General features: G+C 45.2%; 2 protein-coding genes, 1 long non-coding RNA gene and 2 pseudogenes across 3 annotated transcripts; 1 reads left to right on the top strand and 4 right to left on the bottom strand.

Moving 5' to 3' along the window:
* Window positions 1-89: 89 nt before the first annotated feature.
* Window positions 90-879, top strand: LOC123160853 (uncharacterized; annotated as a pseudogene).
* A 4382-nt stretch (window positions 880-5261) lies between these two features.
* Window positions 5262-5813, bottom strand: LOC123162742 (uncharacterized). Its single transcript, XR_006481453.1, has 3 exons — window positions 5688-5813; window positions 5508-5593; window positions 5262-5397 (listed from the first exon to the last, which is right to left on the bottom strand). It is a non-coding gene; the product is annotated as an uncharacterized lncRNA (long non-coding RNA).
* A 59-nt stretch (window positions 5814-5872) lies between these two features.
* LOC123158325 (primase homolog protein-like) lies at window positions 5873-7378 on the bottom strand (annotated as a pseudogene).
* An 812-nt stretch (window positions 7379-8190) lies between these two features.
* LOC123158324 (uncharacterized) lies at window positions 8191-8668 on the bottom strand. Its single transcript, XM_044576362.1, has one exon. The coding sequence runs from the start codon at window positions 8617-8619 to the stop codon at window positions 8191-8193; it is 429 nt and encodes a 142-aa protein (XP_044432297.1). The 5' UTR covers window positions 8620-8668.
* Window positions 8669-12208: 3540 nt separating this feature from the next.
* On the bottom strand, window positions 12209-13122 carry LOC123158323 (L10-interacting MYB domain-containing protein-like; the record flags this gene model as incomplete). Its single annotated transcript, XM_044576361.1, has 2 exons — window positions 12209-12820; window positions 12910-13122. Coding segments are annotated over 2 exons (762 nt in total), but the record flags the coding sequence as incomplete, so codon positions are not given.
* Between the last annotated feature and the right edge of the window lie 3669 nt (window positions 13123-16791).

The raw sequence follows: 16791 nt of genomic DNA, 5'->3' as shown, positions 1-16791 counted from the left end.
CCCGATCCCCTCCGTTCCTTCCGCCTCCGAGAGAGAGAGAGAGAGAAAGAGGGAGAGAGAGAGTGTGTCTCCACAAGCAAGCTGGGGCCATGGCGGGAGAGGTGAGCAAAGAGGAGGTAGGGACCGTCCTCATGCAGGCCATGATGGCCGCCAAGAACTTGCGCCCGCAGCGCGACCGCCTCCTGCACTTCCAGCGCTGCCTGCTGCGCCTGCAGGCCGGCCCTGCCGCTCCCGACGAGGACAAGCTCGGGGACCTCGCCTCGGACCTCTTCAAGGTCTACTACATCGGCATGGAGGCCGGCGCGCGCATGCTGAGCACCTGCCTCGAGCTAGCCGTCCAGAACGGCGGCCGCTACTCCATGAACCCCGCCTTCGCCCGCATGCCCGACGAGCAGCTCCACGACGCGCTGCTCGCGCACCGCCTCCCGGCCCGCCCACCACCCAGCCCGAGGCCCTGGCCCGCGTCGAGGCCGCGCTCTTCGCCGTCAAGCTGCCCGAGGAGTACCACATCCCGCGCTGCATCGAGCACCTCGTCGGCTCCCGCCCCCCGCACCCCGGCGGAAAAGCACGACGACACCTCCGCGCCGGACGGCAAGCCCAAGACAGCCATCGACCTGGACAAGGCGCTCGACTTCCTGGACAGCGGGTGCACCATCCTGAGCCTCGCCGTCGCCGTGCTCTCCCGCTTCCTCGACCGGAAGGAGCTCGCCAGACTCGCCGAGTTCACCGACAGGGTCGCCTACATCTCCGAGGTCTGCCCAAAGCCCAAACCTTCCTCTTCTGTCCTTCCTTCCATCAATCTGACTGTCCAATTCATCCATCAATCTGACTGTCCAAATCATCTTGCTGCAGGACGGGCCATATCCATCAACAGATTAGGCAGCTCGCTACTTCACCTGATCGATCGAGGCTGTGGACAAGCGATTGAAGGGGGTGGAATCCCTTGAATTGTTGATCTTAGCCATGCTCATGCTATCAGTCTTTTTTACCTATGATGATCTCTAGCTGCTTTATTATTCAGGCTTATGGTTTCAGTTCAGTTTGGTCAGATTAATCTGCTGCTATGCTATGCTGCTATCTGTGTGGATGACTCTGGCTATCTTTCTGGATCACTTCAACAGTTAGGTGTAATGTAATAGTGTAATTTCGGTCTGCATCTTATCTGTGGGACAATCGAATCGAATGCCAAATTTGGGGTGGCAAATTGGCAATTGATATTAACGCGTGCATTCCCCAGTTTGTATTTTGTTCTAGCTGTGATGGTCGATTTGTGGTCAGCAAGCACCTCATGGACCGCATGCATTGTTGATCGTCAAAGGGGGATTCAACTAGTTCGTTATGCAGACTTATGATTTAAATCCATTTCAGTCAGATTACTAATTTTCTAGCTGCTGCTAGCATGCATCTGCATTTACTTAATCTCTAACGGCTCCAACTATCTAGTTTAATGTTTGATCTGCATCTTATTAGTGGGACAACCGGATTGAATCGAATTGCTGCATGCAATGGATGTCAAATTTGTGATTTTGGGCAATGCTATGTTTTATCATGTTCTGTCATGTCAATTGCTCCAATTCTAGGATTGGTAGCAATGTTGCATACTGATATGTGCATGATGCCTGGTTTGTGAATATTGGCCCGAAAGGCGTAACAGCGATTCACTTCTGGTCAATTTTTATTCTTCTGAAATGATGAACTGATGATCGATAACAATCCTACATGCTGCAGGTTGGTTATATGGGATAATGCATGAGGCACAGTGTGTTAGTTGTCCCTTCTCCGGCATGTTGGCAATTTTCGGCCTCATTTTAGTTATTTTGTATATATAATCTTGTCCCTACTTGCTCGATACAGATTTATAAAAATTATTGGCGATAAAAAAGACAAGGTCTCTAGTGATTCCTGCGTGAGTTGTTGTTTGTTTCAAATATTTAGCTTAAGATCCAAAGTTTGCAAATATGTCTTTTTGTTTACGTTCTCTAATGTGTTTTTAGATGAATTAAACCGCATGTTTTTTTCTTTTTGCATTTCGGTGCCCAGACTCATCTGCACCCGTCCAGGAAAAAAGTCACAAAAAATTCAAAACAATTCAAAAAATTCCAATCTTTTTTTGCGTGGTAGACATTTTATCACGTGAGGTCCGCTCCAAATTTGAGATTATTTGGACTTCTGAGAAACTCTCAGCAAACAAGACAAATCGGGTCAGAACAGTAAACATTTTTACAGACCCCGAATTTTTTTTTTTGCCGAGAGCTTCTCAGATGTCCAAATGATTTGAAACTTAGAGCGTACCTCACGCGTCAAATTATTTACCATAAAAAAGAAATCAGAATTTTTTGAATTTCTAATATTTGTTGATTTTTTTGTAAGGGCGGGTGCAGCTGAGCCTAGGTTCAGAAGTGAATTACCGGTATACTAGCTCGTTCTACGTATGAAATTCCTAAAGCATCCTACATAGGCAGGTACATATGTATGTTGGCATGCCGTATTTTCATTTGGTCTTGCAAGAGACTATCTTTGTTCACTTGTAATGGATCTGAGCTACTAAGGGCATCTCCAACGGCAACCCGCAAATTTCATCCCGCATCTATTCACGGACAGGGAGACCAGTCCACGAATAAGGAGGACCAGTCCACGGACACGGATGCGAGAGGCAGCAATCCAACGCTAGCCGCATACATTTCATAACAACTCAATCTGACCGGACGAAATTCGATCAAATCAAGCAAATTTTGTTATAAACACGACAGATTTCGTTGAAACTAGGATAATTTATACATAAAACCAAACGGTATTAAGTCCGGTAAACTGAAAACCTTAAAAAAAAACTAAACTAGCCTATACTTCACGGTGACCTCGTAGGTCATGCTGGGCTAGCCGACCGCTTCTCCTCCGTCATCGTCGCCCGACCCGGCAGCCGCTTGACGATCGTGGATGATGTGGCCTGGGTCAATCCCACTATCAATCATCTGGTCAAAAAGCCGTAGCGCAACTGTTCCTTTCTCTTGCATTTCAGATCCTGCTATCATTTAGGCCGCGTTCGGCAGTCCGCCACTCCTTCAAATCCTTGAATCTACGGAGCATCTGTTAGCTCGCTCTAGGGATTATAACTCCAGCTCCGTCCGCTCCGGGAGCGGAGTGGAGGGACACCAAACGCGCCCTTAGTGTAGGATATCATGGGAGAATTGACCCCCTCCCCAGCTTCTCGGAGAATTGCCCAAAAGAACTGGCCCCATATCACGGTCTCCATGGGCGGAGCTATAGGGTGGCCAGGGTGGGCCGCGGCCCACCCTGGGATTTTGGGTTAACCTATATACCTATGGATCTGTTACTGGGCTAGAGAGAAAAAAAAATAGCCCAATAACCCGAACGCAGCCCAACTGATGCAACCACAACACGCCCCTCGTCCAGATCGAGCCAGCGACTACATCGAGCAGAACCCGCCGCCCCGTGCCCTACTCCCGACGCCGGCCGCCCTCGCCATCACCGGCTCGCCGCCCTCGCCGGTCGCTGGCCAGAGCCCAGCCTCCGTGGCTCTAGGAGGATCCCTTTCCTTTTCCCGCCCCCCTGCGAGCTGCTTGCACGTGCGCCTCTGCCCTGCACGTGTGCGGTGCCGCGTCCCTGCCCCTGCCTGTCTGACGCCCCTGCTAAGCCGGCCGCGGCCGCCCAGTGCCCCAGTGCCCATGTCCTGCGGTAGCAACTCAGCTGAGCCCGATTTAAGGTATGAACTGCCCAATTTCTGATTCCTCATTTCTAATTTATGGTTTATTTGTTCTGTGCTATGCTATCCAATAGATAACCAAACACATGCATAATTTTGCACATCATTTCTGCCCCAAATAGCTTTATTGATAGAAAGTAATTCTTATTGTAGAATTGTTGAAGAAATGAAGAGGACCAGATACATTGTTTTTCTTTTTCAAAGAGAAGCTATGAAGAAAAGGAAGAAGAAGGCAGAGGCTATGCCAGATGTGGCCATCGAAATCTTGTTGATCTCTCGGTTCAGCTTCTTCAAACAGGGAGACATATTATTCATAATTTGGTGTACTTGCTTCTAAAGTTGGTACCGATTCTACCGGTGGCCACGACAAATATTGAGAGAGCATTTTCTGCTATGAGTTTAGTAAAGAGCAAGTTGAGAAATGAGATGGGTGATAGCCTTTTGGATGATTGCCTAGTCACATACATTGAGAGGGATATTTTCTCTGAGGTGAATGAAGATGATATAATTTATACCTTCATGGCATTGCAAAAGCGTAGACCAGAAACATAGTCTTTTTGAACTTCTCAAGGTATGTACTATGCTCCATGTAGTATACCATGTAGGCTTCTTTATGCAAAATTTGGACTTAATTGAGAATTACTTAGACTTAGTTGAGAATTTTAGTGTGTTTGTAAGACCATATTAATCTATTTCTATGTGATATTGATAATTAGTTAGAACATTCACATGTCATTTTTTTCGTTTTTTGGGGGGAAGGGCGGACCACCCTGTTCTCAAATGCTAGCTCCGCCACTGCGGTCCTCCATGGTATCAAAGACATGTTGCGCTACAGAGAGCTTGCCTTACTCGAAGTACATGTCAATAAGAGAGTTCCACAACAAGCGATACCCTATAAACCCATGCTTAACAATGTGGGTGGGAAGCTCCCACCCATGTTGCAGATTTACAACACAGGCGCAGAGGGCAAGATGGGTGACAACAGTGACATAATTAGGCTGTACGCCACTAGATACCATTTCACGAAGATACCTTGTAGAGCCCATCCACATTTCCAAGCAGTAGGAATTCCAAGCTCATTCCCACGAAGTCTTAGATAATAACTATCAAGAGTTTAAAATCCTAAACAGTTCAGCACCTTGTATAACCTCTTTCAATGCTTGTGGTCCTAAGGACACAAGTACCTGTAGTCGAAAAAGGAGCTATAAGGATCAATTACAGTTCCAAGACAAATTTGCCTAGTTTCGTAAAAACAGAGCTAAAGACAGTAGGAACTGAACTCAAATGTGGCTATACATTTCAGATGGTTCTTCAGAATGTAGATTCATTGCACACACAAAACCTTACAGGCTTTAATTAAGAAGAGCACAACTAGATTACTTTCAGAAAGCATATTAATACTTTAATACTACAATCTCGGATGAGGATGTTAGACTCTTGATACAAGTTGGCATAAGTTTATCTTGAGAGTCACGTTAGGTGCAGGACATTTATATTCCTATTAGGCCCTGATCGTGCTTGTAACATCAGAAAATCTTTCGGCATGAAATACAAACAGAAGAATGGTAGCAATATTATTTATTAGTCAAAGTTGCCTATGCATGCCATAACAAACCTCGTTAGCATCTTTGTAAAATTCTGTCTCATTCTTCTTTGGCCATTTGACCCTCCAACACCTGATTACATCAAATTAAATGTGGCAAACGAGTTAAATGAGTACCTGCACAGTCATATGTAATTAAAGTAATTGAGGAAGCTTGTGATTGCAACACAATGGCACACAAACCTTTCTTTACCAAGACGTCGAGCAAGTTCCTCAGCAAGAGCCTGCCCTGGAGGATCAGCATCCGTTGCCAGTATTATCCTAGATGCCTAATACCATGTAGTGAAACATATTCAGTACACCAAAACTTCTATCTTAGCAATAGAGTTTGCAAATAACTTCTGAAACGAGGAAAATGCGCACCGGGTCAAGATACTCTTTGCAGTTCCACAGATATAAATACTTCTTATCCTAGCTTTACAGGGAACGTAAGAAGATGTTAGCTCACAGTTAAGGTTTCCAGTACAGATCAGCTCACATCAAAGGACCTACACTAAAAAAATAACACTGGCAAACATAAACTCTAGTGACAGAAACTAGCAGCAGTATCAAAAAATAGTTCTAACATGATTTTTGTCCGGGGGTTTCTTTGATACTTTAGCTGGTGCACCATGTGGCACACTCACACAATTACGATAGCCAGCCTCCTCCATGGAAAGTTTATCAATTTCACCCTCAACCTGCAATGTCAGAAAGGACAACAAGCTAATAAATAATTTGTGAACTCAAACTCAAATTGATTGGCAGAAAAAGAACAGAAAAATGTCGCATGGCTAATGTAGAACATACAATGATAACATCGCGTGCTTGCTTTATATCATCCAGACCATACAAAATTTTCTCAGTGTTCACCTCCTGGTAGGTAAGAAGAAAAAATGAGTACGAATAATATTCATAAAAATATAAATTAAGCATGAATCCTGAAAAGGAAGAGCACAACAAACCTGTGAAAATCTCTTAGAGACCTCCCTGTATTTGCAGCCAACAAGGACTTCATCACGTCTATAGGTGAAAGCAATTACAATCTGCAAATAAAATGCCACATGTACGTATCACAATGCATGTTTCTGCATATTAAAAATGCATCAGCGTACAGTTATACCTTGTCATTCCTTTTACGTTGTGATACATTGTTCCTTCGAAGTGTTTTTGCCGATATCATTCTTTCCGAGAAGTATGTCACGAGCTGCAAGAGATAACCATCTTACAGAATACCCATGTGCAAAAGTTTTTGCCAGCATACATCAAAGAATGCAAAAGAGAACTATCAAAATGGTTTCAGTATCTTTTGAAGAATATACCAATCAAAAAAGTCTACTTGATAATACTTCCATTACCTCATCACAAAGAGGCTCGAGACTCAGGTCCTCTTCACGAGTTTTCTGACAACCTTGACTGGCTGATTTGCTTTGACTTCCTGGTCACTTCCATTTTCATTTCCTGCGTCCTTATTTGCTTGGTACGCCTTCGAAACTCCATCAGGCTGCAGACGCAAGACAGAAAAATAGTGGTATCAAGATGTTATATTACTTTCAGTTTTCTTTTAAGTTGTTGGTAAACTCACCTGGGTATAGCCTTTCCATCCACAACTCGCTCTAAAACAAGTCCAGTTTCCATGTGTACTCAGCATAGAACAGAGATGAGATGACAGATAGCCTACACACATATACCTTAAGAAACAACTCCGACTAACAAGCTCAAAGTGTGTTGTACATAAAAACTCACCCATTTTCCCGGATGAAGACGCTGAGGCTTCGGTCCTTAGTTGAACCCCCTTTGCACTAGTTAACAGAAGGGAAATCATACTTAATCATTTGCTGTTTAATAGATCAAAATATAAAGTACAATGGATCACCAAAATAGCATATATCTATCTTCTACTCCCTCCGTCCCAAAATAAGTGTCTCACCCTTAGTACAACTTTGTAGAGAGTATATTATATACAGATGGGTATGTTTTTAAGGGCATTTCTAACCGGTCCCCTATCCGGTGTTAGAGGAGTAAAAATTCGGTTTTACTCCTAACGCGCACCTAACCGATCCCCAATCCGCCATAGTGGAGTAAAATTTATCCTCCGGCCCCAATCATTTCCCTAAATATACTCGGCTGACTGGCTCTGGAGTAAAATTTCTGGCACTCCCTCGCTCACGCCCACCTCCCGCCCGCTTCAGATTTGCTTGGTCAATTTCCAGAGAGGATTCGATTGCTATTGCTTTATGGAGAATGTTTGTGATGGCGATTGTGTTTGACAAGTGTGCGACGAAATGCATAAACAAAAAATAAGTTTTACTCCGTTATATATAGGGGATCGGCTAGGTCCGGCTAAAACTTAGTGGAGTAAATATACTCCCTCCATTCCAAAATAGATGACTCAACTTTGTACTAACTTTAGTATGAAGTTGGTTCATCTATTTTGGAACGGAGGGAGTACTTCACTAAGGTTTACTCCGATGTTTACTCCTCTATTTTTTAGGGATCGGTTAATAATGCCCTAAGCTGGTCATCAAATGGATCATAATTTACATCTGCTTCATTCTTCAAGAACGCTTGTTCTGTGAAAGGCTCGTTAATACATTGTACTTCCAACGTGCACGATATGTGAAACAGAAATGAGATAATTAAACTGATCAATACAAATTATGGCTGTTAAGTCTTGATATACTCATCCCCAGAAAAAAAAACTTGTAGCTTACTTTCTTATCCAGCTAAATACATCATGAAAAGAAAAGCAAATGGAAACAACAATTCTTGGTATCAGAAAAGGCATACCTTTGGGCAAATCCTCCGTTGAAAAGCGCCAACCCTCCTTTGGCTCATATCTATTCCCTCCTTTTTCATCTTCTCGACCACCTGCCCTATCCGTTCTTCACAAGCCCTTCTGTACTCCATCGAAAGAACTGTCATCCCAGAATGGCAACACATCAGTAAAAACAACAACCGGACTCCCTGTCTCACGCAGCTGTGCAATACCCAAAGAAAAAGAAACTCCTGCACCGCAGAGCAGAACCAGAGAGCCTCTGAGAGTGGCACCTGTCGCATTACCATTCCTGGAGCGCGGGGCGGCGGGCACGGCCTCGGCGGGGGCGGTCCCGAAGCAGCAGGCGAGCTCGGGCCGCCTGGGGAGGCGGGTCCGGGAGGAGAAGGAGTGGAGCAGGCGGATGCGCTGCCCCCCCAGGGCGGCGAAGGCGGCGGGGAAGCGGCGGCGCGCGGCGACGAGGAGGCCCGAGCCCCCGGCGCCCGTGGAGGTGGAGGCCGCCATGAGGAGCAGCGACTGGAGAGACGGCCGCGGTGGCATGACGAGGCGGAGCGGGGGCTAGGGTTTCGGGGCGCGGGGCATGGGCCGGGGGCAGCGAGGGTTTAGGGTTTTACACGCCGGCCGCCGGCCGCCGGGCGGCGAGTTCCTCTGCTCGGGCTTGCACGTGGGTCCCACCGTCCAGGGGCGCGGGCGAGGCTCGGGGCGAACGGTCGGATGTGAGTGCTCCTTTCTCCCCCTTTGGATTCGATGATGAAATCTCTACTATCTAAAAGAAATGTAGCGTTCCGTTTCCCCTGTTACGTTTCGTCAAGCCTCTCGTACGATCCCTCGCCCACCGATTTTCTTTCCTCCCGTTCCGTCCCACTCGATTTTCTTTCCCCCCAACCGGTTTTCTCCCTCACGGTTTTCTCCCTCCTCTGGCTTGCATCTGACACCACCGGCGTCCAGCGCCACCGCTGCCGATCTCCAGCCTTCGTCCGGTAATCCCTCCCGCGCGCCCTATCTCTCTTCTTCTCCCTTCTCCCTTCCCGACCTCTCTCTCACAAATCTTGCCTCTGGCCCATGGATCCCGATGTGGAGCTCCACTGCGGCCCGATCTGACGTGGGAGCGGCCAGATCCGTGCGTCTCCGCCTCGCTCCACGCGCCTCCATGGTCCGCTGTCTTCTCGAGCGCCGGTGCCGCGCTCAGCCGCCGCCGTCCCATGCCATGGTCGCCTCCCTCCAGAACGACCTGCCATGGCCGCCTCCCTGCCTCTCCCGCAAGTGGGCCTCTGCGCGACCAGATCCGTTCCTCTGCGCCTCGCTTCGCGCGCCATGATGGTCCTCCGTCTTCCCGAGCGCCGGCGCCGCGCGCAGCCGCCGCCGTCCCATGCCATGGTCGCCTCCCTGCCTCTCCCTCCCTTCCTGATGTCCATGAGTCCCCTGCCTCTCCCTCCCTTCCTGATGTCCACGAGTTTGACAGGAGAACCTCACACCTTCCTGTGCTGTTGCTATATTCACGAGTTTGACATACAGTAGGCAGAACAAAGGACTGGAGGCATACAGTAGGCAGAACAAAGGAACAAAATTCAGCTTCAATTAATCGACATGGTACCTTGCTATCACCTTTTCTCCGTATCTGTACTTTACCTGCCGCTCACGCCCAGAACAGATGCATCAGTTAGCCTTCATTCTTCTTGTTTTTGGATGGCTATGTAGGTGTTCGCAAATGGAAAGACGTTCCTGCTGGTACAGTTCATTGGTTCAAGTCTGACACTGAGCTCACAATCGACGTTGAGTTGGGGGACACAATGGACAATAAACCCATGAAGCTCCAGAAACCCATGGAGCTCACAATCGAAGTTCATTGGTTCCCTTTCTATCTAAAATCTACCATAGAAATTTGTACTAGCTGCATATACATCAACAGAGGTGGCACAGTTGAAACTACTTCAGGAACAGTTTAGTTGTCGTTACATTAAACCTAGGACGAGATGCATATAGAGTTCTGTTATGGCTACTACGATACAGATGACAACGCAATGTATTTCCTCTTTTCTATGAAAAGGTTTACATTATAAGGATAATCGAGTATAATAATGTGGATGAAAATATTGCTCTCCTGCTAGGTCTTAGAAGTTAGAATCCACAAAGTTAGGTTAATTATAGTAATTATGACCCCACTTATGCCTTCTCTTTACGCACTAAGATGTGTCGCTCCTTTAAAAAAAAAGATATTGATTCCTGTATTTTGAGCCGAATGGGCTCTTTAGTAAGATGCATCATCTTTTTTGAATGGAACAAGATTGACCATGTTGTTTGAAGTGAAAAAGATTCATTATGATCTACCGAGGAGGCAGTAATGGCTGGAATCTTGGGGCCAGTTCTTTTAGCCTCATGATTCTCCAGAATCGTGATTCTGGGAAACTGCCCAGAGAATCATCTGCCCACAGAATCGTCTGCCCAGTTCTTTTCTGTGATTCTAACCTATGATTGTTGTATGAGTTGTGTGCTGAAATGTCTGTAACGCCCCTAGACCGACGTGTGTGATATATATGCAACACTTGGTTATTTTGAACACGAAAACGAGTTGCAAATCTCATGAAGCATATAATATTACAATATAGAGCAAGTTGCAAAATCATAAATTGCTTAGTATTACAATTTAGGACCAAAGTTGGAAATATTATATAGTGCTAAATATTACAAGTTAAAAGCAAATTGCAAACTACAAATAGATGGACGCTCTCAGGTACAAGACTGACAGCAATAGCCTCACGTGTAGCGTTCATGGTACCATCATCTTCAGGTGGTAAAGCGTTGGCACCTGTAAACGGTTGTGCAGGTTGCACGTACGCATCATTGTCAAACTTGTCAAAATGCTCGTCACGTAATTTGCTATCACGGATGTAGTTGTGAAGACACATGCACGCAGTGATGATCATCTTTTGGGTCTCCGGTTTGTACCGTGGTATGCCTTGGAGAATACGCCATTTCATCTTGAGAACACCAAACGTTCTTTCGACAACATTTCGCAAAGAAGAATGACGATGGTTGAATGTCTCATACCTCCCCATGGGAGGGTGTTGTTGGAAATCGGGTACATGATACCGTTGTCCTTTGTATGGTGCTAGATATCCAACTCTGTTTGGATATCCAGAGTCGACAAGGTAGTATTTATCTACAATAAGACATAGGAGGTTAACAAGAAGGTACAGTAGCATCACCATAATAACATGTGTACATACAAGAGATTACCTGTTGGTGGTTGTGGGAAATGCTCATAACGAACTATAGCATCGCTCCATACACGTGTGTCATGAACAGATCCGGGCCATCCAGGAACAACAAAAGTGAACCTCATATCAAAATCACACACTGCCATGACATTTTCACTTGTGTACCCTTTTCTGTTCCTGTGTTGGGGCTCCAATTCCTTAGGCACAACCACTTTAATATGTGTTCCATCTATGGCTCCAATAGCATTTTTGAAATGAGGCCAGAACCTTGTTTTTCTAAGTATGGGATGAGGTTCAGAGAAGGATGGATCCATTGGTCTAATGTAGTCACCGGCCATGTGGTCCACACACTCCAAAACCTCATGGAATTTTTTGTTAGTGACAGAACGACTATGTGCAAACCGATCTGCAACATTGTCAGTGGTCTGCGTTGTTCCCAAAGTCCATAGAAAAAGTGCCAGCGCTTCTTTGGATGATATGTTGCAAGTTGACTTAAGCCCATACTTCTCAACCAACAGATCATGTAATGGGTAAAACACTGACCTCCTCATTCTGAACATAGCATAGAAAGCTTTTGGATCCTTCTCCTTCTCTTCCACCCATTGGAGGCCTATAACAAGTGGTAATCTTCTTGACGCATACGGCAATGATTTGCTTGACGACGCCATTTCCAAAGCAAATGCAAGCATTCCAGCCTCAAATTCCTCATCTTCTTGCTTTTTTTTATCCATCTGCCACAACCACATACACACATAGGAGGTTACCACAATTCGGTACAGTAGGAAAAGAGTAGCTCATAACAAGGTGCAGTAGGAAAAGAGTAGTTCATAACAAGGTGTAGTAGCAAAAGAGTACTTCATAAGAAGGCAAACAACATAATTCAAGTCGGTACAAGTTCAAAGCAAATACAATGGTTCAACAAAATAAAATAGTTAACTACGATACAAGTTGAAAGCATTTGAAACATAGAGGTTCTACTTATTGTTGAACTCCCATGTTCTGTTTATCCATAGAAGCCTCGCACTAGGCTCGTGACCCTTGAAGGCAGAGAAAACATCACGATTTGTCTGATCCCTAAATAGTTGTGAAGCATAGAAATGAACATCACTCCCAGGTGCACCACCATCCGCCTCTACCATGGCCATCATTTCGTGAATCTCCTCTCTTGCTGAAACTTGAGTTGCATCTCTCTTGTTCCTTGAATCAAACAGGTCCACCATACGCACAAATGCCTCATTTTTTGCATGCTCACTTGCCCACTTTTCATTCATCTTAGGACTTGGCGAATAAGGACATGCCCTCTTCTTCCCACCCTTAGCACGATTAGGACGAGGTGTAACCTGAGTTTCATCACCTTCACAACCAGACTCATCATCCAAATTGATTCGAGACGTAGAACCTTGATATGTTGGCATTGGCACCCTCGCATGCTCATTTGTGACACAACAAGCATCAAACACCTCCTCCATTTTATCCTCCTCCGCAAGTGCAGCATACCGAAACTTGCTAGCCTGCGGACGTGCCTGCAATGAAATAGCACACATTCATGTTAAATGAAATGAAAAATCCAACATGACTCCCAGTTTAATAAAATGACAAACAACAAAGGTACCTTCAACTCCAATGCCCACCACTCATTTGTAGCAGCAATGGTCTTCGTATAAGGATCTCTTCCAATGCCAGAAGCTTTTTGAACCAATGTCTTCCATATGGCATAATCACCTCTACATGCATCCCACCTGTTTTTTAATTGCAAGTGCGAATAGCCACGCCCAGAGCGCTCATTGAACTTAGTAAGCAAATTAGCTTGTCCTACATCAGACAAAGTGGTGCCTCTAGGGGCCCGGTTATTTGCTCGCACCTCCTCTACGCACACATCCATATAAATGGAATGAGCCGCACTATCCCAAATTGCTTTTGGATACTTCACTTTCTCCATCTACAACATCAATATGTGAACGTTTAAATGTAAACTATTTTTTTACTAAGCAGCAGTCATTTCATACCACTACAAAATTCATACAGTAGCAATCATTCATGCAATTTTTCATTGCTATAAACAGAGTTCGAACAGTAGCAATCAATCATACAAATTTCGTAACCAAATAACCATACAGATCGAAAACAGCATAAGCAAACAAGTAGCCGTATAATTTTTTTGATTCATGCAAACAGAGTTGAACTAATATGTAACAGAGATATGACAGAGAGAAGGGGAGAAAGGATGAGATAGAGAGGAGCTCACCAACACCGGCGAAGTGGGCTCGGTCGACGCCGGGGCCTCCTGCTGCAGGGCGGTTGGGTCGGGGCGGGGAAGCCGGTTCGCCTCCTGCTGCCGGCGCCGAGGGGTCGGGGGTGGCTGTGGACTGGACGGGGAAGCCCTGTAGAGGACCGCCGGCGGCGGAGCTGACGATTTCGGGGCGGGGAATCCGGCTGGCGGCGCCAACCCTAGGTCGAACGGGGATGGGGATGAGCGACGGGGACGAGCGACTGGGGGGAATCGACGAGTACTTTGGGCTGGGCCTCTCTGTCGGTCGGCTGGCCCGAGTGGCATATTGGGGGTAATTTCTACATCCAATAGGGGTATTTGCTAAAACTGAATCGTTTTGCTTTGCGGGAATCGCCAGAATCGTCAAGTTTGCTCGATTCTGAAATACACTGCCGATTGTGGGTGATTCTAGACGATTCCTGGAGAAGCAATGAGTTCTTTTGCGATTGTGATTTTCCAGGCAGTGATTCTTCAGAATCGAGTCCAAAGAACTGGGCCCAGCTAAATGACACATACTGTCCTCACCCGATTTCAAAGAGGAAAAAACCCAAAGAACAAATACTCATTTAAACATTTTTTGATTCAGTGCTCCATGAGCATTTTATCTATCGTTTGTTTTAAAATTTTGAGTTTTCCGGTCTAAAATGGTTCATCCCCTTTTGTGGTTGCAGGTTTACTGATCTGGACACACCACCTTCTCAGGTCTAAAATTTTGAGTTTTCAGGTCTAAAATGTAACTGATGTAAATGTTGGGTAGGTATGCAAATTGCTAGCACCTGCATATTCTCCAGAATTTTCTTCTAAATGTCCATTTAGTACTGAGCCACAAATTTCAGAGAGAAGAGGAATCTGTAAGGGTCTAAATTGATGTAGTATCATCAGAATCTGTAGCCCGACTCAGTTTTTTTTGTCTATATCTCTACTACCTAAAAGATAGGTAGTGTTCCGTTTCCCCTCTTACGTCTCTCTTTCGTCGGCCTCGCCCCGCGAAAAGGAAACGAAGAATAACCGAGTCGTTCCCCATGGGGCCCTTCCACGTGTCTCCCCTGCCCCCTATCCCGTACCTCTGACCGCGTATTTGCCGCCTCCTCCTTCCCCCGTCCATGGTGACGGCGGCCGCGTCACACACTGACCCTCCCCCATCCTACATGTTGGTCGTTGATGGGGTGAGAGGCGCGACCACGATCCGGTTGAGATCTCGGCGTCGACTCGTTCTTTGTGATGGAGGGCGGCTCTGCCTCCCTGGCGAATGGGATCAAAGTGAGGGACGTGAAGGTCGACGAGGCAGCGGCCGAAGGGGAGCGTGGCGGTGAACACAGGAGTTCGTCCCCGTGGAGGAGGCGGCCGTGGGGTGCCGATCTGAGGCGACCCCAATCGCCGGTGGAGGATGCTTCCCGTCCATGTGTTCCTTCCCTCTCCAAATTCCTTGCCTCCCATTAGAACCCTAGATGGGACCTGCGTTGCTACTAGCCTACAACAGCGAGCAGCCGCTGGCAGCCTACACGGGAGTTCGTCCTTGCATTTCTTGTATTTTAATTGATCGTTTTAGATTGTACAAGATGCTCACGATCTGTTTTCTGAAAGTCCTGGGATAGTGTACGGTAGTGACATAATGTTGATGCAGGCTGGCATTTTTAATCACGTTAACAAATCGGGTGAGGAGGATTTGATCTTGAACAATAGAATGTCTCCACATCAGTTTCGAGCATGGTCTCTTCTGTTTGTCCATACGGGCAATGAACATGCCATGTCACGCATACTAACAGCACCAATACAGGTACTTATGCTTGCTGAATTTAGTAGGTGAGAGGAGACATCAGACCAGGTTGCAATGTCGTTAGCATGGTTGGACATACAATCTTCAAACATGTTTACAGAAAATGTAAGTACTACATGACGTTCTCATATATTATCTTTCACATTTACTTCTTTCTCTCCTTTTTTATTGGAATCTCCAGTCACTATTCGTGCTGTTAGTAAAATGGACTGCTTCAACTACTTAATTTTTCTGAAATGAGCTACTTATTTTTTCTGATGTACTCATCTTATATTTCTTTACAGAGGAGTACTATCTAATGGAATTTCTTTTCTGATAGTGGCATTGAATAGTTCACAATTTTGGTGGCCTCTTGATTCATGCCATTAATAGTTATTAGAAAATCCAAATCCCTTCCACGTACTGGTCAATTTTTGAAAGTTGACCCAGAAAAATTCCAGTGCGTTTCTCTGCTTTAACTCTTTCTTATACTGTTTTCAGAAGCTATGATGAAGAAGGACTAACCATGCTAAATTCTCTTATGGCCTTCTATGTAAAAGCATCAAAAGGTTACTCAGTACTATTATAAATTTAGTTCTGGGTTTTCCAGGATGTAACTTCCTTCACTGCATGTATATACACTTTGTGAGTTTTTAATAATTTGTAAGGGAAATTTCAGGCATAAGAATTCATCATTATTTTTTAATGATTTTCATTTCCTAATATTTGGCATTAATCGTGTTTTTGAACATGAAAGATCTTCTTGGTGATACCTCAAATTTTCATGCAAGTGCAGAACGATTTTAGGTTGTTTTCACTCTTTTCTTTTAATGCTCAGTTGTGTCCTCTTGCAATGCAACATTACCATATTGCTGGTAGCTCTTATTTTTTATATGTGTCTCTTCATATTTTGATGCCTCTTCATTTAACTGAGAATGGAGTATGGAGGACCAAAATGCTATCAGGGAGTATAGGCGCAGCAGTACCTAAAATTAGTCCACCTTGTGCTGGGTTTGTGTAGCTCCACTTGTATTCAAGTTTGTATAGATCATGGTGATATTAATAAATAACGATTGTTATTTCTTAACACTTGATTGACCAATTTTTCCACGGTGGTGGCTATAACATTAAGACTGGAGCAGGCTTTGGTATCGATTAGATGAAGTTGAGGCTCCATGGAAGTATTTGGGGCAGCGAAAGCTTTGTCCCAAATCAGGCATCATCGAGTAGATGTACTTCAGTTTCGGTTGTATGAGTAACCTCTTTGTTTTAGTGTATTTGCTTTTGATTCCCTTTCTCACATGTCCATTATATTGTTGACATAATATAAGAATGAGATATGTTACAAAATTGAGCAGGTTTCTATTACAGATTATATTGTTTTAGTGTACGTAACCGCTTCTAACGGAAGACAATGGAGGTATGTTTCTCTCATGTGCTTTAATCATATGCATACATGGTTGCGTATT

The sequence above is a fragment of the Triticum aestivum genome, chromosome 7B (assembly GCF_018294505.1).
Source record: "Triticum aestivum cultivar Chinese Spring chromosome 7B, IWGSC CS RefSeq v2.1, whole genome shotgun sequence".
NCBI classification, from domain to species: Eukaryota; Viridiplantae; Streptophyta; class Magnoliopsida; order Poales; family Poaceae; genus Triticum; species Triticum aestivum.
The sequence above is the reverse complement of the archived record's forward strand: the minus strand, read 5'-3'. Positions and strand labels throughout refer to the sequence as shown.